Source organism: Vigna unguiculata, chromosome 1, assembly GCF_004118075.2.
Source record: "Vigna unguiculata cultivar IT97K-499-35 chromosome 1, ASM411807v1, whole genome shotgun sequence".
In the NCBI taxonomy this organism is placed as follows: Eukaryota; Viridiplantae; Streptophyta; class Magnoliopsida; order Fabales; family Fabaceae; genus Vigna; species Vigna unguiculata.
Genome location: NC_040279.1, coordinates 41,029,263 through 41,049,397, shown reverse-complemented (window position 1 = coordinate 41,049,397; position 20,135 = coordinate 41,029,263). Strand labels below are relative to the sequence as shown.

The 20,135-nt window shown below is 35.2% G+C and overlaps 4 protein-coding genes across 5 annotated transcripts; 1 reads left to right on the top strand and 3 right to left on the bottom strand.

The window, feature by feature from the left end:
- Positions 1 to 1,654: 1,654 nt before the first annotated feature.
- LOC114177864 (probable glucan 1,3-beta-glucosidase A) lies at positions 1,655 to 6,207 on the bottom strand. Of its 2 annotated transcripts, XM_028063462.1 has the most exons (11): positions 5,733 to 6,206; positions 5,320 to 5,531; positions 5,086 to 5,201; positions 4,856 to 4,975; positions 4,206 to 4,391; positions 3,678 to 3,836; positions 3,210 to 3,379; positions 2,960 to 3,115; positions 2,437 to 2,789; positions 1,930 to 2,109; positions 1,655 to 1,844 (listed from the first exon to the last, which is right to left on the bottom strand). In XM_028063462.1, exons 2-11 carry the CDS (start codon positions 5,393 to 5,395, stop codon positions 1,759 to 1,761), a joined length of 1,602 nt encoding a protein of 533 aa, XP_027919263.1. In that variant the 5' UTR covers positions 5,396 to 5,531; positions 5,733 to 6,206; the 3' UTR covers positions 1,655 to 1,758. The 2 variants fall into 2 exon arrangements, with proteins under 2 accessions (XP_027919263.1, XP_027919255.1); XM_028063454.1 differs by having other exon boundaries at positions 5,320 to 6,207.
- A 2,244-nt stretch (positions 6,208 to 8,451) lies between these two features.
- Positions 8,452 to 9,659, bottom strand: LOC114181230 (E3 ubiquitin-protein ligase RING1-like). Its single transcript, XM_028067663.1, has one exon. The coding sequence runs from the start codon at positions 9,529 to 9,531 to the stop codon at positions 8,737 to 8,739; it is 795 nt and encodes a 264-aa protein (XP_027923464.1). The 5' UTR covers positions 9,532 to 9,659; the 3' UTR covers positions 8,452 to 8,736.
- A 2,256-nt stretch (positions 9,660 to 11,915) lies between these two features.
- Positions 11,916 to 12,791, top strand: LOC114193304. Its single transcript, XM_028083041.1, has one exon. It carries the CDS (start codon positions 12,163 to 12,165, stop codon positions 12,661 to 12,663), a length of 501 nt encoding a protein of 166 aa, XP_027938842.1. The 5' UTR covers positions 11,916 to 12,162; the 3' UTR covers positions 12,664 to 12,791.
- A 79-nt stretch (positions 12,792 to 12,870) lies between these two features.
- LOC114193294 (ATP-dependent RNA helicase DEAH12, chloroplastic-like) lies at positions 12,871 to 19,601 on the bottom strand. The gene is made up of 3 exons (XM_028083030.1): positions 18,480 to 19,601; positions 15,076 to 18,199; positions 12,871 to 14,226 (listed from the first exon to the last, which is right to left on the bottom strand). Exons 1-3 carry the CDS (start codon positions 19,362 to 19,364, stop codon positions 13,013 to 13,015), a joined length of 5,223 nt encoding a protein of 1,740 aa, XP_027938831.1. The 5' UTR covers positions 19,365 to 19,601; the 3' UTR covers positions 12,871 to 13,012.
- Positions 19,602 to 20,135: the final 534 nt, after the last annotated feature.

Sequence of the window (20,135 nt, the reverse complement as noted above, 5' to 3'; positions counted from 1 at the left end):
TATCAGAGTTTAATTTCGATGTCCACCGCCAATTCTTGAAAATTACTTTGAATATACTTTTAAAATATTTATTACAAAAATTAACATTGTAACATATGCAACAGTTCTATAAAAAAAATTCAAATAAGTGTAAGAAACCTTTGTTCTGGATACAGTTAGTTAGTTACCTATTACCAACTTTCCCTACTTCAGTTGTTTTAGTACTTGTGATAATTAATATGAAGTGACAAGAAGATAGAAAAAAGATGATGATGGATATATTTATAGAATGCTTACACTAATGGGTTATGAAAAAAAAAAAACGATTCTCTTAAAGAAAGAATACCAGGTCTGTTATTTCATTTAGCTAAACAGTATTATAAAAAGTGTAATATTATTCTGAAAATTTCTATAATACCTTCTTTTAATCACATTATTATCTTATTTCATACTTTTCTCTCTCTCATTATATAGGCCAATGTTCTTATAACCATCTCATGATTTTAGATATGATTGATAAATGTGCCTTTAAGCCTAAGCCGGCCTTTTCACTCCTTATTCTTTTACGTTACGTTAAAGTTATTACTGCCTTCAGGTTTTTATTATCACAGTATAATGAAAGTTCAAAGACAACCTTTTCACTCCCTATTCTTTTATTTAGTGTCAACTTTTTTATGGCCATGTCTGCATGTAAGTAGGTAACTCTAGGTTCAAAGTTTTAGTCTGATATTTTCTTATAGAAAAAGCAAAAACTCAACGCAATATCTTCTGATAACTATAATATTCGTGAGGATACAACAACATTTTGATCATGTCTATATACAAAATTAGTTGACAGCTCATAATATTCTCCTAATTAATTATCACTATTCAGAAATCTTATGCATACAGCTTTAGAATTCATATTTAAATCAGATCCCGAAACATACTGAGTTAGAATTAAATTTTGAAGATCACAGTGATTAGTTTATATAATTTCCCCATCCTCATTAATATTTGAAAGAGGAGTGTTTTGAAGCCAAGGATGAGAGAAAGATTTCTTTTTTTTTTTTTAAAGAATCCACGGTGGATATTGTCTTCAAAATGGGTACCTAATTGCATGTATGAGTTGTTTTAGATTCCTCAAGGAATAGATCACATGAGATACTAGATATTAACAAGTCAAGTTGAACAATGGCTTTTATGATGGTGCACTGCAATAGTACTGTCCCTGACCCAACACCTGGGCCCATCTTTTTCAGCCCAGTCCAATTAAGGTCCAAACAGTGTTGACAGATGGGTCAGCCCAACCTGACAATGCAACCATAACCTTTTCTTTCTTCTCCCCAACAATACCATCATATATTCTCTTTCATTAAAGAAAAGCTAACTAGGAAAAAAGATTTTACATTCCACATTCCCTAATCCAGAATTTAAAGTGATTGAGTGTGAAGCTATTGGAGTATAGAAAGAAATAGTCTGCAGTATGAAAAAAAAGTTGGGATAGTATTTTTTTTGAAATTATAATGCACATATTGTTGAGTTCCATGACAAAACAAAGAAAAAAATTGCTACTAAAGGAATAAAAGTACTTTTGAGTTCACCATCTAGCATCCCAATAGAGAAAGAGGACTTGAATATCAGACTCAGCTTTATTTGCATGAAATGCGGCTGTGAAAATTATGGAATAAGAATCATGAAGAAATTATGCATATTTCCCATTATTGCATTCTGCAATATTCAATGAAAAACCAAGAAATAGTTGCATAAAATATGCACCAAGTCCTGGGAAAAAAGATGTCACAAAAATTGAAGTAGAGAAAACCAGGTGAGTGCCAATCCTAACAATCGTAGAATGTTCAAGCTCCGTTTGCTGGATGAGTTACCTGCAAAAATACATTGGTGCATTAGGAGATTCCAAATGTCTCAAATGTACACACAATAAAGGAGTGCCAGTTTTTATCCAAATACCTAATTGAAGATAGTTGTTCCTAATGTTCCACTCTAAATCCCAGTGTTCTCTGTCATTTTTTACTGTCCAATAACACCATCCAAAAGAAGCTGCATTATAGACATCTAACTGTGCCCTTCCAAAGTCCTGATAGTCTTTTTGGGATCCGTTTGTCACGTTCCACTCATTAACCCACTCTCCTGAAAATTACTCCACTTTAAGTTATGCCAACCTAGAAAAGAGAGAAACAAGCCTTTGCAAGGGAAAAAGGTTTATTCAAGTTCAGACAATGTTTGTTTACACACAAAATTTTAAAAATTTGAGGTTTATAACTGAAACATCCAAACAAAATGATGCAGAGTAAAACAAAGTGAGATTAGATGGAATTTGGATTCCTCTGCTGTATTTTCAAAATATATTAAACACATTTTTAAAGTACCATCATCAATTTATTTTTAACATTCAACAGAGAACAACAGAAACAAAACTAAGCAGATAATCTGGACTCGTTTAGATATTTGTCTTACCAACTAAAACAAGTGGGCCATCTGAATTGTTTAGGGCCTGAAGTTGACCTTCCCGGCTTTTGTATATGTATTGAATATTATCCACAGCACTCATGTTAACAAAGAATGGGTCAAAGAGATTGTAGAAATGCAAATCCAAAACTATGTTGTGAGATCCTATGTTGGTTTGATATAGTTCCAAAGGATCTGCAACTCCAATTCTCTGGCAGATTATCACGTAAGCGGATGAAGAGTATTTGCGAACAATTTGGTAGCCCTGCTTGTAGTACGGAATCAAAACATCTAATGAAACTGTGCCAGCTGATGGTTCATTCAATAGCTCAATTCCCAGCAATGCTGGGTGTTTTGCATATCTGCAAATGAGAATGTTTGTTAAGGTAAAGACAGATTCACAAAGCATCAATGATATTAACAGTGATATTTCTGAGCAGGAAGAAAAGGGACAGTCAATAAATTTTGCAGGGTGTTGGTTAGTGGATAATATGAACAATATCTCAGAATATGTTTGCACATTTAAAAATACCTTGAAACTAAAAATTCAATAACATGTAATGACTCAGAAATGTAATCTGGGGAAGTTGGCCAGCCCGTAAATCCATCTCTGCTTGAACTATGCTCCATTCCATTTTGAGAACCAGGAGCAGCATGAAGGTCAATTATGCATTTGATATCATATTCTCTGCAACATGATAAATTGATAATTAGGCATGTTATCACAAGGAAAAACAAAGTTCCATTTGTGTGAAGATAATGCAGCAAAATCAAAAACCTACTGTGCCCATAAAAATGCATTATCTAGAGCTTCAAGAGTTCCACCGATATATGGACTCGGAGGATCAGGATCAAAAGCAATCCACCACCCAACTGGTATCCTCACAGTATTTATTCCATGTTTATATAGAAATTTGAAATCCTCTATCGTGATAAAGCTATTTCTATGTCTCTGCAGTTACAGAAAGCTGAACAATCAAATAGGGAACACAATCTCATATTTTCTTTTCAAGTATCATCGCTTTCACTGACAGAATAGCATTTGCATAAACGAAACTTATATAAATTGAATTGAAGGACAAAAGAATGACCCCCCAGCGCCCCAAAAACACAAAATTACTGTGAACACTGTAATGTGTGACATTTGCAAGATAATCATAAAAAATATTCCAGAAAATAAAAACAAACCATGTTCAACAAAAGCTTAATCCTGCCATGATAGAGAAAATATTTGTAACGTGTGATTTTACCCTAAGAACATCTTTTGCCCGATTATGCCCATATCCATTTGCTAGCTGGTAATCTCCATGCAAGTTATTTGACACAATTGTCATTTCAAACGTGGCAGCATTATCATCCCATCCTGGTGTTCCTGGGTAGTTCGCTGAAAGCTGGCCATCTGTTGTAGCCTATATAGTATTGCAGAATATTCAATTATGTTAGTGAATCTGTTAAAAGTTCAATCTAATTTGATCTTTCACAGTAAACTAATATTATGTGCCATCTTAAAAGTTATTTACTATATAGCTTCCTGTGTGACTCAAGTCTAATAGCTTCCAATTAGACCTTAACATGGTTCTTGAAGCAAAATCCGTGAAAATTTAGAAATTAAAAGTGATTATACTGGACCAGACATGGTATGAAATCTCATACTATTTTTCATTCCATTCATCTGTTGAACCTGATAGTAAAAAAGTGTCTTATGGAAACACAACATTATATTTTACATGTAACTAATTTTGACTTCTAATTTTGTAGGAATCATGAAGAATGAATACCTGAAGATATGATCCACCCTTTATCTTGAGGTGAACCCTGTTTTTTCCACTCCGCTCAATTTCATATGTCTCATATGTTGAAGGAGATTTTGCTGTTGCAGAGACTGAGTGGCCTCCACCATCACACGTAAGAAATTGGCCCTCAGAGGTACGAAATTGAAATTCAGATTCAGATGCTCTCCATAACTGCAACATAAATTACTAAGAATTACAGCCACTAGCATACACCTGTAGCTGTATTAGAACTGAACAAGATTCAAGAACCTGAAAGAAATTCTACAGTCAAGCTAGAATAAAGTCTGCAAATTTAATTTGTTTCAAAGTAGCTATCAGCACCAAGCCTGAGAACAGTCTTACCAGTATTACATCTTACAAGATACTGAAAACAAAAACTAAAGAGTAGAAAGTAATGCAAGATTATTCAAAATCACATTTTTTTTTCTTTTATTTTGTATTACTATAACACTATAATCTGTCAGGCTAGAATTTCATCCACGTACTAATCTAATGCACTCAAACTATTAACCACCAGCAGTCATCTATCAGGTAAGAAAAGAGAATAAAATATCAACTTTGTGGATTAAACATGTAACATATTGTTACCACTATGCTTATATTATATATGCATTCGAACACAAATGACATCTTACCCTGAAGGTTTCCCATGAAGATGGGACATCCCTGTCAACTGTCACATTCATTCCTCCCCCATTCTCGGCAGATACATACTTCTGCGACGTCACTGACTTAAATTGCACCTCTGCCCCATCCTACAAAATTTTCAATATAAGCACGCAAAACATAAGATAAGTTAGTAATACTCCCCAAAGGATCGTGTTTCTCAAAGAAGAAAGGATAAACAGAATGCGAAGTAGCTCACAAGCATGTCTCCATTGGCAATGCCATCAAACAGTGAAGGCTTGATCCAACCTTCGATGACCAACCACCCTCCTAAGTTCACTCCTCTCACTTTAGAACTCCCATGTAACCCCTCCACTAGGCAAGACCATTCAACACAACACGAACCAAGTGAGACAATGTAGTGAACACGTTGTCTTCGAAGAATAAATTACGGATAAGGCACGAAACTTTGAAGCTAACCGAGCAAACTTACCTGAATATACCCCAGAAGTGATGAGACAACAGCAGAGTAAGAATGCGCATGCCCATTTGGTGAAAACAAGTCCCATCAAGAATGTGGGCTTCAAAAGCACCCAGAAAGTAAAAATGCAGAATCCATCATGGGAAAAAGCTCAGCTCCAATTATGTACAAGAGAAAGCTCCAAGCTAAAGCACCTTAAAGTCCTACTTGGTGGGTGAATGAATCTGTGAAATCCCTTCCTTATCACTCAGTTAATACCAAATTCAACTTTGGGAACAAACATAAGAAGGTGATTGGGTTTTGGGATTGCTTCTCCCAACTCAGTTAATAGAAGAAAATTGAAATAAAAAATAAAAAATGAAAAACAATGTCCCAGTTATTTGAAAACAGAGCCAAATGAATTAAGGATGAAAGAAAAGAACAACCTTGTAGAGTGAGAAATGTGAGGGGAGAAGCGTTCTCTTCACACACAGTTTGTAAACTAAAAAAGGAAACTTTACTTGTGGGGTTCTCCAATATTAATTGTGATTAAATAATTAAGTGATTAATTAGGATCTGGCTTTCAAGATCATGAATTGGACTTGCAGAAGAAAAAGAGGGGACTGAACTGGAAAGGCAAAGTAAAAGGTAGAAGTGAAGAAAAGGACATGTTTGTTCCTTTGCTTTGCTTTATTATCTACAATTCTTCATGTTCCATGGTAGAGTCATGCAACTAATTTCTTTCCCTCTTGGAATAGTTACGCTAATGCTCGAAATGAAGATAAAATTGTACAAGGAATCTCTTGCTCCTTCGAGGGCACTGATAACGGCTTCAACTTTGCACACAGATTTCAATACAGTTAATGTTTCGTATTATAGCGAACCACATCAAAAATTATTCTTTTTGGGTTGTGTTGTCAGAAATTGGATTCTCTTCAAATCAAAGTTTTGGATTTGGGGTAAAGTTAGAGGACAATCAACGTGTGTTTCTTTTTATTATATCATTTTCTGTTCAATTTATTATTTGTTATGTGTCTATTATTTATTATTTATACGTTACTGTCATTATTAATTGCCCCATCTATTTTATTCTTCCACAATTTTTTTCCTGTTTGAATGTTCGGCAGAGATAAAAGAAATAAAGTAAAATTAAAATTAAAAAATACATTTCTATTAAATACACTAAGTATATATATATATATATAATATTTCTTTTAAATACATTTCTATTCATTTTTTATTTATTTTATTTTCTCATTAAATCGGATCGTAAATTAAACATTAATTAAAAATTAAAAATTTTAATTAATGTTTGATCTGTTAAGAAATTTTAAATTTCTAGGCTGGTTGTTAGAGATTTGATTCTTAAGTAGGAATGTTAACGGGGCGGATAAGATACGTGTAGTACCATACTCGTTGGATAAATATCCACCTTATATGTGTACTATATCTGTCGATATCTGTTATGCGGGTACCTGCATAATTTTTTAATATTCACGGGTACATGCGGCTATTTATAAAAAAATCAAAATAAATATTTAACATCATATTTTATCCGTAAATTCAAATAAAATACAATACATAACATTCATAAATTTTAAACAAAGTCCAAACAACCCATTTAAATAGTGTTGAATAACAATTTACAAATAAATATTTTTTGTTTAAACTAATTGATAAATAAATAACTCATTCAATCAATATGTTATTATTTTAATCATGTTTTTTTTAATTTTTTTAATTTAAATTAGAGTATAGTGTGTCTATCCGTACTCACCCCGTTAACATACAGGTATTAAAAATACCCGTATCCGTTATCCGCGAATATCCATTTATAATATTATTTTTTATCCATATTTGTTTGCTGAATTTATCTGTAGATGCGAGTACGAATTATTTACATCCTTTATGTTAATCAATCGTCTGTATAGAAAGTTCCAGAGAAGAATATAAATTGAAAACTTGACAAAAATAATAATTATTAACATTTTTAAAGCAGTATAACAATAAATGATAGTTACAGAAAATGAGGCGACACAAATAATTGAATTGGAAAACCGAGTCTAGTTCAACTATTGGAAGGAGTTTTATTCTTCTCCTATTTTATTTGGTATAATTTTACGAATTTGAGACGCATTGACCTTCGATTTAGAGTCTAACGTTATTTTAATTTAAATCAATAATAGATATACCTTTTTTTATTTTAGGATAAAATTATAAAATAAATAATTTAATTCGTCACATTTTTACTTATTTAGATTGCTTATAAAGCATTTAGCTTCACAAATTTTACTCTTTTAATCGGTAGGTATTTAAAACTTTAATTTGTATTTAAATTTTCACATGCTTTATCTTACCTACAAATAGATACCTAAAACTTTAATTTTGTTCTAATTATTTCTTAAAATTTAATGCTGCTACTACTAAAATTTATATACGTTCACTTTAGAATCATGTTTCTTTTTATTGAACTCATTGTATGTAAAAGCATTTTCAAGAAATAATGTCAAAACAAATAAACTTTTCGAGGAAAAGTATAAACAAGTCGCGACTTTAATTAGTTTTTACAATTTCTTATTTCTAAAATATAATTTTATCATATGTTAATAGGTAAAAAAATTAAAAAAATAAAAGAAAATTTTATTAAATTATTGATCTTTAATGAAAATTATTTAATTTAAAGCTGGCGGGAAAAGTGATTTATGAAAAACTAATAAATGCTAAGAATAAAATTAAACCTCTATACTATTTACAAAAGGAATAAAGTTTGAAAATGAATTGGAACAAAGTTAAAGTTAAAAAAAAAAAAAAAAAAGCCTGCTTACTGATAAGACAAAGTGTGAGAATAATTAGAAATAAAATAAAGTTCAAAATCTTTATATTCAAAAGAAGAAAAGTTTAAGGGGGTTAAATGCTACTTTCCTTAATATTAATATTCAAGAGTTTTTGTTTTGTAGAAAAAACAAAAAGATTTGAGAGAATAGACTTAAACGTATAGTTAGGGGGTAAGGGATAATAGGGAGAAATTATATAATTTGACTTTATGGTCAACTTAAATTACACTGCATTCTTCTTAATTTGTACACAAATTCTTTACTGATACATAACTGTCTATAATAATCGCCCATTTTTTTATTTTTTTCACGATATTAACATACTGCAACATGCATTTTGTAAATGAAATATGGAAAAACTACTATAGAATTTAACTTTACCTTGAAATCTAAAAGCTTGAATAAATTCTCAAGAACACCTTTTTATTTTTTGAATCTATCATCAATGGCAAAACTCGTGCTACGTCTGAAACATTGAATTTTGTGTTGTGTGAATGAGAAATGCCTCTGCAATTCATGCTCATGTTCTGCAGATGAATCCACCGAGAAACACCTCTTCATTGTGGCTTCATTTTCATCATCAAATTCTTGTGCCTGTGTACCAACAACATCAGAACTAAATTGGAACTGAAGAATCACCAAATTCAGACAAAATTTCAATTCCCTCTTCACCAGAATCTTCACCACCAACACCACTATGGCATTCTTCCACGTCCTCGATCATATCAGAAACACTGGAATCAGAGTCACTTCCACCGTCACGAACAATAGGGATGCGGCACAAGGGACAAGTTTTATGTGACCTCAACCAAGTATCAATGCAAGAGACATGGAAAGCATGGCTACACTTTGGCAACAGTCTCAGATTTTCTTCTTGTTGAAACTCACCGAGGCAAACAAGACACTCACTTTCTTTAACCAAAACTTCGTTTTTTCTGTATCTGTAAACTGTGATGGAGTCTATGGTTGATTGTTGAAGACCCTGTGTGGGGCTGAACCACAGGGAGTGCTGTCTGATAACATGTTCCTGTTCCTCGTCGTCAGAAAAGGGAGAATCTCCTCGAATGTCAAATAAAATTGGAGGGTTTCTTCTGCTAACGTTGTATCCATTTAAGTAATAGAACTTTAGGATCTTGGACAAGGTGATGAGAAACATTATTACACAAGCTATGCTACCTAGGCCAATTATAATGATGGATGCAAGGTTAAGGTGGTCGTGTTCTCCATCGAGGAGGGGTGGTGGAAACCATGTAAACGAACGTGGAACTACTGAGGGCAGAGGAGAAGCTATTGGACTGTAACTGCTTCTGATTCTTCTGTTCATGGCAGCAACATCGATTGAACCATGGAACGGAACAAGTAGTTTTCGAGAATGGAAACTCGTCATGAAAAAATTTAGAACAAGAAGCATGGAAAATTTGAAGTCCTCACCAGAGTTTATGTAGACTTTTTGTGCATGTCAAATTTTGGCCAGGCTTTGATGAGTTTTGGTTTTCTCAGTGACTGGTTTTGATTTGCTTGGATCGAAGTCAATGGAGTTTTGTTGGGTCGTTTCCGTGTTATCTTATGTGGTTGGACGTTAAAGAAAGGTTATTTTTTGTCCGTGTGATTATATTTCTGTGTTCAAACTTGATGCTGTGTTTATGAGTACTGGTCGGGATTTTGTCAAGGGAAAAGCTTTGAGCATTCAAATTACGTTAGAAAGTTGACTATTCTGACTCTGTTCTTGGTGAGAGAAGGGAACCAATAAGGAATTTCTTCTCATGTTGATGATATACAGAAAGTAGTGAGATGTTGTAAAGTATTTTTTGCTGGATTTGGCTGAGATGTTTCCAAGGTGAATTATGAGACTTTCAAGAGATGAGTTAATAAAGATCTATGTAAAGTTTAGCATGAATGTTTTTATTTATTAGTTTATTAAATTATATAAAGTGGGTTTATGATTAATTTATTCTATAAAATCAGTCTGTAAAATAAAAATTATCCTTATTAGGAATGATAATAGAGTCGGATAGAAATTAATTTCATTATAACATATCCATCTTCAAATGGGTGACGGAGAAGAGGCAGGGTAAAACTGTCATTTCATGATACCTATGGGGTGCAGTAGGAAAAAGGGGTGGAGAAAGAAGCAACCAACTCAAAATTGTACAGAAATTGGCCCATAAACTGTTTTTGTTGGTTGCTTGGGCTCAAGTGTTAACAGCTTTCTTTATCCAAATAAATTGAGTGCTAGGTCTACAAACACACTTTACATACAATCATCAATTTACTTACCCAAAACTATAATATAAATGCATTATAAATATCATCAAATTAAAACAACTGATAATACTGTATAAGAATATTAATACAAAGCAAAATTGAACACAATTTAGTATGTAGTTGAATTCTTTGAGTATATTAATTGTCATGTGTTATCTCTAGTGTAAATAATGAAAAAAATGTTAATAAGATTTTTCCAATGAAAATGAATAACAAGTCGTAAAACCTAATGTATTAATTGTAAAGTTAAAAAAAAAAAGTTCATCATGTCGACTATTAGTTAAAGCTGAAAAAAAAAATGCAAACAAATTGTAATTATGTTTTTGCTAAAATTTGAAACTAAAATGTGTAAAATATGTAATAAAATCTAAAACAATTTAAGATTTTAATTTGTACGGATATTTCCTCTTTCTTTTATTCTTTTTTATTACTTAATAGCATTTTATTTTCATTTTGTTAGCATAAACCTGCATCCTAAATTAATATCATTGAATTTTATAAAGTTTGTAAAGAAACCAAACAGTTTTAAAAAGGCTGCAAGCATCTTAACAAGAATAATTAATTTAATAATGCGTTTAAAATATGTATGATTGTGTTCAAAACAAGTGGTCAAATTGGTTTATTTGTTTTATGCTCCACGGTTTACATTCGTATGCTTTAAAATAAGAAATTTCAAGAGATCAATTCATGCTTTTATAATACTTGAAATATTTTATGATAAATATATTGTTTAGCTAAAGAATTTAATAAAAAAGAAATAAAGTTTTAGAATGTATGAAACTAATTAAAATTTTAGATAATTTTGAATTTTATGTAGAAAAAAATAAGAATTTTCAAATTTTCAAATTCTGAAATTCTGAAATTCTGAAATTCTGAAATTAATGTTTTTTTTTTTTATAGTTTTGTTATATTATTTTATTCCTATCAAATTATTGGTCAAACTGTGACGTTGCCAACTTGATTTATATGAGATATTATTGAGATAACACAGAATATATACATCGTTTGTGTTTTTAAGTAACTAATTTAATATAATTTATAAGTAGTACGAGGTATGCATAGTTTTTTTTTTTTCATAGTTAAATCTTCGCATTGCATTTTGTTTATTGTCTCTTTTCCTTCTCTCTGGGATTTTCGTGGAATTTTTCCTAAATCTATCTTAAATTCTTAATATTAAATCTCCATTTGAAAATAAACTTTAAATAATTGGTTTAGTCAGACAAGAAAAGCTGAACATTTCTTAGGTTTGGATTAGAGGAAGTTTTGCAACTAGACCTGTTCTCAATCATTTTTTCAACGTATCGATCGGAAAAATTATACATCAGCAATAGTAGAATCAAAACATTTTCGTGTCTCGCAAAAGGCAATTGTTATATTTTGTTTTATATTTTAAATCTATAATAATATATTAGCCTATATGGCCACAAAGTGTGGTCGGTATTGTGTATTTAAAGAAGGGAGGGTTGAATGATAGAACGAAAAAGTGTGATGAGAATAAATTTTTTCTTGTGAGTGTGGCAAGTTGTAATTTAATTTAATTTGGACGAAACACGCAAGCAAGGAATTTCCCGAGCCATCAAATCAGAAGCAAACTTACACAGCAATCAAATTCATAACGAAAATCACTGCCTTTTTTATGACTCTTGAATTCAATGCTCCCACACCACCACCAACTTCACGTACCAGCTACCTTTTCCTTCCACGCCTCAAACTGCTTACTTGATATTCTTCACTTTAGCCCATCAAGAAATTAACCCACAAAAGGATTGGATTTTTCATGGGTGGAGAAGAGAAGAAGGATAGCCAGACTGAAAGAAGAAAAAACGAAATTATGGGTTTCGCAGTTTCTGTGAAGCCTTCGGGGTTTGAGCTGATGCAGAACTGTGATCTTCCGCCACCTTCCAAGTTTTTGATGGGTCCAGATAAGAGTAGGGTGTATGACATTGCAGGCAAAGGAGAAGAGGGTGAAAGGAATAAAATGGAGGTTCTGAAGGCGCTGCAAGCATCTCAGACACGGGCCAGGGAGGCAGAAAAAAAGGCTGCACTTCTGAAAAAAGAAAGGGAGTGTCTTAAAATTGTTGTGTTGGGGGAGGCCATGCACTTGTTTGCATATCGGCAACAGCTGAGATTGGTTGAGCTTCAACTTCTGCACCTGCAACAACAACAACAACCAGATGGAGACGAAGAAGAAAGTAGTAGTGTTGCATGGCTTCTGGCTTTGCTTCTTTCCTTTGGAATTGGAGTCACCACCGCCCTTTCTTGGAGATACTTTCTGTAGATACACCCTCTGCTGCTATTGGGATTTTTGCTTTATATTACGTATACACAAATAAAACTTTGTAACCAATCAATTATATCATATCGTGCTATCCAGATGTGATCAATTCTATCTTTCCGCTGAAAAAACAAGTGTTAATAAGCGTGCATGGCAGAAAAGTCACACAACCAACACACACGATGCAACATTATAATATATATACACAAGTAAGAAGCGGAACTGCTGCGATATTTATATATATTATATACAATAGTTTAGAAAAGCTGTACATTTTGCTACTTCCATATACAGTGTTATATACCGCTACGCTAACTTTACATAACTCAGAAAAATGGTACAAATGACTATATTATATTATAGTCGTGTGCACATTTCTCAAATGGCTATAACATTCATCACTACCACCGAAGAACTCTAAGCAAACCCAACACACATGCTTTCCACACATGCACAGAACATGGTTGCACCCATCCACCTTCTGAATTACAAGCCCACACGCCAAGCAACTCTTAACATCGTCCTTGCCTCTGGACCAATCTATCACAGATCGATCTTCTTCCTTAAACTCTTTATATCTCTCGCATGAAAAGAAAGCATGATACTCTAAGTGGCACCTGCTACATATCTCTGAATAACAAGACCCACAAACAAATGGCTCACCAGCAGTCTCAGGATCTGCAACTCGATAAATTGAGGGGCAGTCTGGAGAAGGGCAAAACCTGTAAGTTCCCCCACTCTTAGCAACAAAATCTCCCAATGAAGCCCTGAAAAGATCCTCCAACTTATCGCTAAATAAGAGAGATCTAAGATCTGTAAGCAGGATGAGATCTCCACAGTCCTTGTGACTACAACGTATTGGGAAGCTGTCTTGGTTTTTAATAGCAGATTCACATTGTTCCACCAGACACGACCGGCAGAACAAATGACCACAGCCTTCAAGCCGGAATGGATCCTCAACCTCGCACAAGCAAATCGGGCAATTAGGACCATCATTATCAAACGTCCCAACCAAATGATGGCTTGAACGAGCAATCTCAAATATTATTTCCTCTACCCTGGTTTTCAACTCCTTCCTACCATTAAGACTGATTACATGGCGACTTATGTTGAGCTTAAGATCTACCCCAGGTACCCTTTCTTTCAGTCCATGCAGATCTGGTCCAAACTTTTTAATCAATTGCTTCATTAAATCAGGAGGTAAATCCCTCCCTCTCAGATGGATTTCTAACTGCTTTTCTTCATGGAGAGAGAGGAGGGATTGAATCACCTTGTCATGAGCCAAAGCAACCTTGTCTGGGGAACCAAACACACGTAAATTCAAGTTGTGCCTGTCAAAAAGAATATAAGTTCCTGTCTCCTGCTGCAATGAGTTTTTAAGATTAAACCCATCCTTGGACATCATGAGCTGGAGAACTGCAGGAGTGAGACTGTCATGCTCAATGGTTTTCCCTCTCCATAGTTCTTCCAGAGGTCTTCTAACTTCTGCCACTGTCCTTGTGGCGTTCGCAGTTATCTTGACTCGGTGGGAACCATTAACTGTCCTGTCCAGGTTGCATTCAAGACCTTAATCAAGAAAACCAATGATTGTCAGATGTCATATTGTAATAAAAGATAACACTTGAAATTGTTCAATTGAAGTTATCTCACTATAAATATGTAGCTTCCAACAAACACGAACGGCCCCATTCATAAAAATCAATATTTCGCACAGAATATAACCAGTGAGTGTTAGTTCATTACTTTGTTAAGACTTTAGAAGACATAGTCAAGGGAGAAATCAGACTAGAGGGATTTATCGAGTAATTTTACTAATGTGAAAAAGGAAAAATCCTTTGTGAAGGGTTAATCCCCGGGAGGCTGACCTGTTCTAACCGAGAAGATAAGAGTGTTTGTTTATTTTTATTTGTTTCTACCAAATTTCTATTTCTTCTACCTTGGTTTAACAAAAACTAATTGCACCCAGTGAACATATATTACCGTTGCAGAGTTGTTGGATCAAAATTGAACACATTTGTAGATGGATGAACTACTGCGAAACATTTAAAAAGAGAAGAGCACCAACAATGAAAATTCAACAATATATATTGAATTTAAAGTAAGTCATTCTTCAGTCCATTTTTGGAAGAAGGGGGGTTTAAAGTAACTAAACACGCTGCAAATGCTAAACTGTCTACAAGAATTATAATAGTTCTATTTATCCACTGAGTAAGGCTGGCTACATGAATCCCAGAACTAAAGCAATTAAAAGAATAATTATTAAACCAGATACAGACTTCGAAAGAATAAACAATATTTTTCAAAAAAAAAATATTTTGTACCAGCTATGTAAGATTTGTGAGTTAAAATGCTTACCATCAGGAAAATGAATTGTAACTTACAAGCATCCACAGAAAAGAAAAATTGGCCTATTACCTCTTAAATTCCTGAAGTTTGCAAGTACTCCATCCAGTTGTTCCCTAATCACACGAAACACTGGTGTAGGAAATATCAAGGAGCTATGAAACAACCGCTGGCACTTTATCTTTTGCCATGATAGACATCCATCTAACACCTTTCCTTCAATATCCTCCAAAGCTTTTGCTGCCTCTAAATGCAATCTTCCATCGAAACTGATTAAAGCTCTCATAAAGGTATCCTTAGGCTCAGGTACAAACACCTGAACTCGGCAAGAACTAATGTGCGGGTCCTTTTTGGGCAAAGAGGGGTAAATTTCCTTCAACAGTGCCTTCTCCAAAACACTGCATGGTGGGTTTTCAACAGCATCCCCTCTCACCAAGAAAAAATCCAAAATCCTCCTGCTTGTAGCAGTTCTTAGCACATCCAGTATTTCAGCTTCCGAGAGATCTTTGCCAAGCCCATTTATGACAACACTGTCCATACTCTTTTTGCCAACTTCACATCGAACATACCTTCCCCCTATTGCAAGGTTGTAGAAATCTCTCAACATATGATTGACATCCTTTATATCACATTTAACTATGGCAAATCCCCTGCTAAGCCTACGAGGCCAATAAACTTTTGCTTTAACAGCAGGGAACGAAAATGTTTTATCCCCTCCCAACTGCGAAGGGAAAATTTTCAAGGAGGAGCCACAAAACTCATGTCCATCTAGTTCAGTGGCTCTTTTGACAAATTCAGGGGACGTAAAAATTATCCTGCCCCACTTTTCTTTATCTTCATCCTTCACATTGCCTGCAAATTTGTGCACAGCACAGATGCTACCAGAGGTATTCTTCTCTAAAAACATTAAGAGCTCCTTGTCATCAATTGCATTTATGTTTGCATGACACACCTCAATACTCAAGGAACGTTTCTCAAGTTCCAAATGTTTTATCTCAGCACCAGACCCAAACAAAGCTATAGGTGACGGAATACCAGACCCATGATACAAAAACTTATCCATACATTCAGCGCGTAACAACTTTCTCTCATATTCTACAGCGTCATGAACCAACGCAAGGGCTGTATCCATATCATTTGAAGTGGCAAATAAGTGGATTGCATTCTGGTCAACATTCACTTCAATGTAGATACGTTCATCCACACAAGCTTTCCTTATACGTGAAACAAGAGCAAACAAATTACAATTGGCTTTTCCACAAAATCTCTTGAGAAGAATACAGCCAAGACCACACAATGTCTTCATTTGCAATTTCCGCTCCACCATTTTAGATACATCAAACAAGGGAGCTGGGCAAAGGTCATATAATGATTGAAAGTCAAATGTGCTCACGCAGACCAAATATTGATTAGAGATGGAAAGAAGCTCACCAAAAACCACCCAACTTGGTTTCTGAGCAAAAACAAGCAATGAACATGATGGATGCAGTTGAACATGTTGCCCAGTTTGGGCCACTTCATAACCAAGTTGATTACAGCCAGAGTACATGGCTACATTCTCAGCAAGTGAGGACAGTATAACCCTCTTCAAATTCTTATCATAACTAGAGGGTGTACAAGGGTCCCAAAGCCAATAACTAGGAATAACGAGGTTATGTTCACGCTCAAGGCAACTTTCTAACTCCAAAATTGTGTCTTGGCACCTCCTCACGGACTTAGCATTGATGCTGTTTTCCCAACACCACCTGTTCCTCCTTTCCAAAGGCAAAGCTTCCCATTCCTTGTACACGGAGAGAAGAGTAAAGAGGTCACCATCACAATGGCAAAATTGCACTTTAAGACAATCGGATCTTCGCTTTTCAAATTCACTGCCAACTCTGCAAAATATGCTACTAGCATTGGCCATCACAGCAGCCAGAACAACACCTTCCCTACCCAAACCATGTTTGAAACAGCCAAGAATAAGTTTACCAAGCCTGGGTTCAATTCCCAATTTTACCAGGCACCAACCCTCTGGCGTTAATTCAAGAACATCATTTTTCATCTCAATTGCTCGTAACTGAATTAGATTCCTGATTGCTATATCAATAGAGCTAGAACTGGGAGCATCCACAAAATCAAAATCCTGAATATTCTTCACTCCTAGAGCCAGGATCCTCAAAACTGCTACACCAAGATGAACTCGCCGAATCTCTGGCTCTTGATTTAGGTCCATTGATTGATAATCAGTTTCTGAATACAGCCTATAGCACACACCAGGCTCAGTCCTCCCAGCACGACCAGCCCGTTGATCAGCAGAGCTCTGACTAATCCAGCAAACCTTAAGTACATTCATCCCACTGCCAGGATCATATCTGCAGTCTTTAACTAAACCAGAATCAATCACATACTTAACACCAGGAATTGTCAGTGAGGTCTCAGCAAGATTTGTTGAAAATATCACTTTTCTCTTTCCAGGGTAGTTCTGAAAAACACGAAATTGCTCTTCAGATGAAAGTTTTCCATGTAAGGGCAGGGCAACTGCAGAGGGTACCTGAAACTTCTCACAGGCATATTCTACTTCTATCTGAGATGTCAAAAAGGCAAGGATAGTTCCCTCTTCCTCTGTTCTATGAACCTCGGTTGCCTTTCTGACAACATCAGAAACATACGAGGCAACAGCAGAAGAACCAGAATACCCAGCATGGTCAGAAGGAGCATATTTGATATCCACTGGAAAACTTCTCCCATGCACACGAAAAATTCCACAACCATAAAAGTAATCCGATAGCTGTTTTGCATCAGCTGTAGCAGACATAATGATAAGCCGCATCTCACCCCTCCTATAAAGTAAATTCTTCAACAAAGTCATCAGTAAATCTGTATTTAAGCTCCTCTCGTGAGCCTCATCAATTATGATGCACGAGATCCCAGACAAATTATTATCACTCATGTAGTGCTGCAATAAAGAGTGATCTGTCATGAATATTATCCTGGAATCAAACTCATTCATGGATGAAAACGTAGAACATTTGATTGACTGCCCTTCGTAACATCCACTGCTTTCTTCCTGGACCCGTTGAGCCACTGATTTGGCAGCAATCTTGCGAGGTTGTGTGCATACAATGGATTCATCGGCACCAATGCCAGAATCAGCAAGAAACTGAACTAACTGTGTACTCTTTCCAGAACCAGTCTCTCCAATTAATACCATCATCTGTATATATACTAATTAGAATAACATCGAAAAAAGAAGATATATAAATTCTAAATAGAATCACAATTTCCAGACTCGAATGGCAATAAAAGTCAAAATACACAAGTGTAGGAGTGTTAGATTTAACCCTAAAACCAACTAGTACATAAACCACAACCCAATGATTGAGGTAGGTGACATGGGACTTCCAAACACTCCCATTCACATATTCCTGCCAAACAAGGCAACACACTAAAAATCACCTCCCTTCAAGAAACACATAACCATCACAAAGATATACCTGCTGATAATGTATTTCCCGAAGAATATCCTTCCGGTAAGCATAAATGGGCAATCCATCCTCCAGTCTCCGACACTCCCTTCTGATCAGACAGTGAATGCGCTTCCAATCAAAACATCCATCAAACTTGAACACATTCACACTCCGATCACCCTCCACGTCGGCACCCTCCACGTCAGCGTCCTCCGCCAGATACTTCAGTATACAATCCATCGCAGAGTCGAACTCCTTCAACCTCCTTTCAACCTGGATTTTCTCAACAACGAGCCCTTTCCTCTGCTCAATATAGTGGTTACTCAAGTCAATATGCAAGTGCTTACCCAGCAAAGTTGAAACCCTCTCAATTTCCTTTGACAACCGTTCACTCTCCTCCACCCACCGCTTAACCTCCTTCCCCTCCATCACCTTCATCACGTGCCTCGTGAACAACACTCGAAGGCGACCATCCAGACTGTCCGTCACCGAAACGTTGGAGTCCATCTCCGGCGTGTAATCGTGCTTCTCCAACAGCAGCGACTCCCAGAACCAAGCGGCTGCGTCGCACGCCTCCTCCCAATTCCGGTAACTGAGCGCGGCAGCGACGTCGTCGACGGGGTAAAAGGTAAAAGACTGCGGTTTGTGCTCGCATTCTTTGATCAGGGCCACGATGTCGTCGCGGCTGGGACGGCGGAGGCCGAGGCGGAGCTCCACCTTGAAATAAGGCTCCGGCGGACGGTGGAGGCGTGCCGCATGTGGGTGTAAGCGCGGCCTCCATTGGTGGAAGGGGCGGTGGGTGATGGGGCGGGGAGTGGAACCGCCGTGTGGTGGTGTGTTAGGGTGAAAATCAAGGCGGCGATGAGTGGCGTGGGGCGTCGGGGAGGGGTTAGGGTAAGAAGATTTCTTCATGAGGAAGCAATAGTGATGAAATTGAAAGATGAAAACCCTAATCGATTGAAAGCAAAGTGAAGTGAAGGGTGCTTTATATGAACGAATAACTGTATGGTCTCTGTCTTGTCAAAGGCTCTTCGCGCTCTATTCCTGTGTTGGTCACTCTCTGCGTCTTTCACTTCGGTTTCTGTTCCTCTTTTTTTTTCTTCTTTTTATACTTTTTTCTTCTTCTTCGTCACCGCGGAAGATCAACAGTTATTAGCCTAACCTATCTTTGGAGCACTGTAATGTTAACGATTACCGAATAAGAATTTAGATTTTTTATCGGTTTCAAAATATATTAATGATTAGTAATTTTTACGTTTTAAAAAAAAGCAAATCTTTAAAATATTATAGCAGTCTGTTTTTAATGTTTAATCAAATAATTATACTATGAATACATGTTTATTTAGTTGAAACATGTAAATAATTATTAAAAAATTTCGGATTTAAGGTTTTTCTCATAAATAAAATATTTTTATCCAATAAATTAAATTTATTAATTATTACTGGTTAAAAATAAGCATTTTGTATTTTTTATATATTTAGAAAAATAATAATGATAACGACCGCATAAAAATAGGGACTATTATATTACAATCAGTTTAAAGATTGTTTTTTTAAAATATTAAAGATAACGACCACATAATTAGATTTTTTTTAATTTTAAAAAGTAATTAAAGATAAAATAAAAATAAAACATTATATATATATATATATATATATATATATATATATATATCTTTGCAG

What these genes read in the sequence shown, in the direction of transcription:
- LOC114177864 (XM_028063454.1), bottom strand. Translation starts at nt 5,395, where the DNA reads ATGGGACTTGTTTTCACCAAATGGGCATGCGCATTCTTACTCTGCTGT. An exon ending in AGGGTGGATCATATCTTCAG is followed by an intron (nt 3,837 to 4,205) that starts GTATTCATTCTT and finishes AATACTATATAG; the next exon opens with GCTACAACAGATGGCCAGCT. An exon ending in AATGCATTTTTATGGGCACA is followed by an intron (nt 3,116 to 3,209) that starts GTAGGTTTTTGA and finishes ATCATGTTGCAG; the next exon opens with AGAATATGATATCAAATGCA.
- LOC114181230 (XM_028067663.1), bottom strand. Translation starts at nt 9,531, where the DNA reads ATGCTTCTTGTTCTAAATTTTTTCATGACGAGTTTCCATTCTCGAAAA.
- LOC114193304 (XM_028083041.1), top strand. Translation starts at nt 12,163, where the DNA reads ATGGGTGGAGAAGAGAAGAAGGATAGCCAGACTGAAAGAAGAAAAAAC.
- LOC114193294 (XM_028083030.1), bottom strand. Translation starts at nt 19,364, where the DNA reads ATGAAGAAATCTTCTTACCCTAACCCCTCCCCGACGCCCCACGCCACT. An exon ending in GGGAAATACATTATCAGCAG is followed by an intron (nt 18,200 to 18,479) that starts GTATATCTTTGT and finishes GTATATATACAG; the next exon opens with ATGATGGTATTAATTGGAGA. An exon ending in AAACTTCAGGAATTTAAGAG is followed by an intron (nt 14,227 to 15,075) that starts GTAATAGGCCAA and finishes TTCTTGATTAAG; the next exon opens with GTCTTGAATGCAACCTGGAC.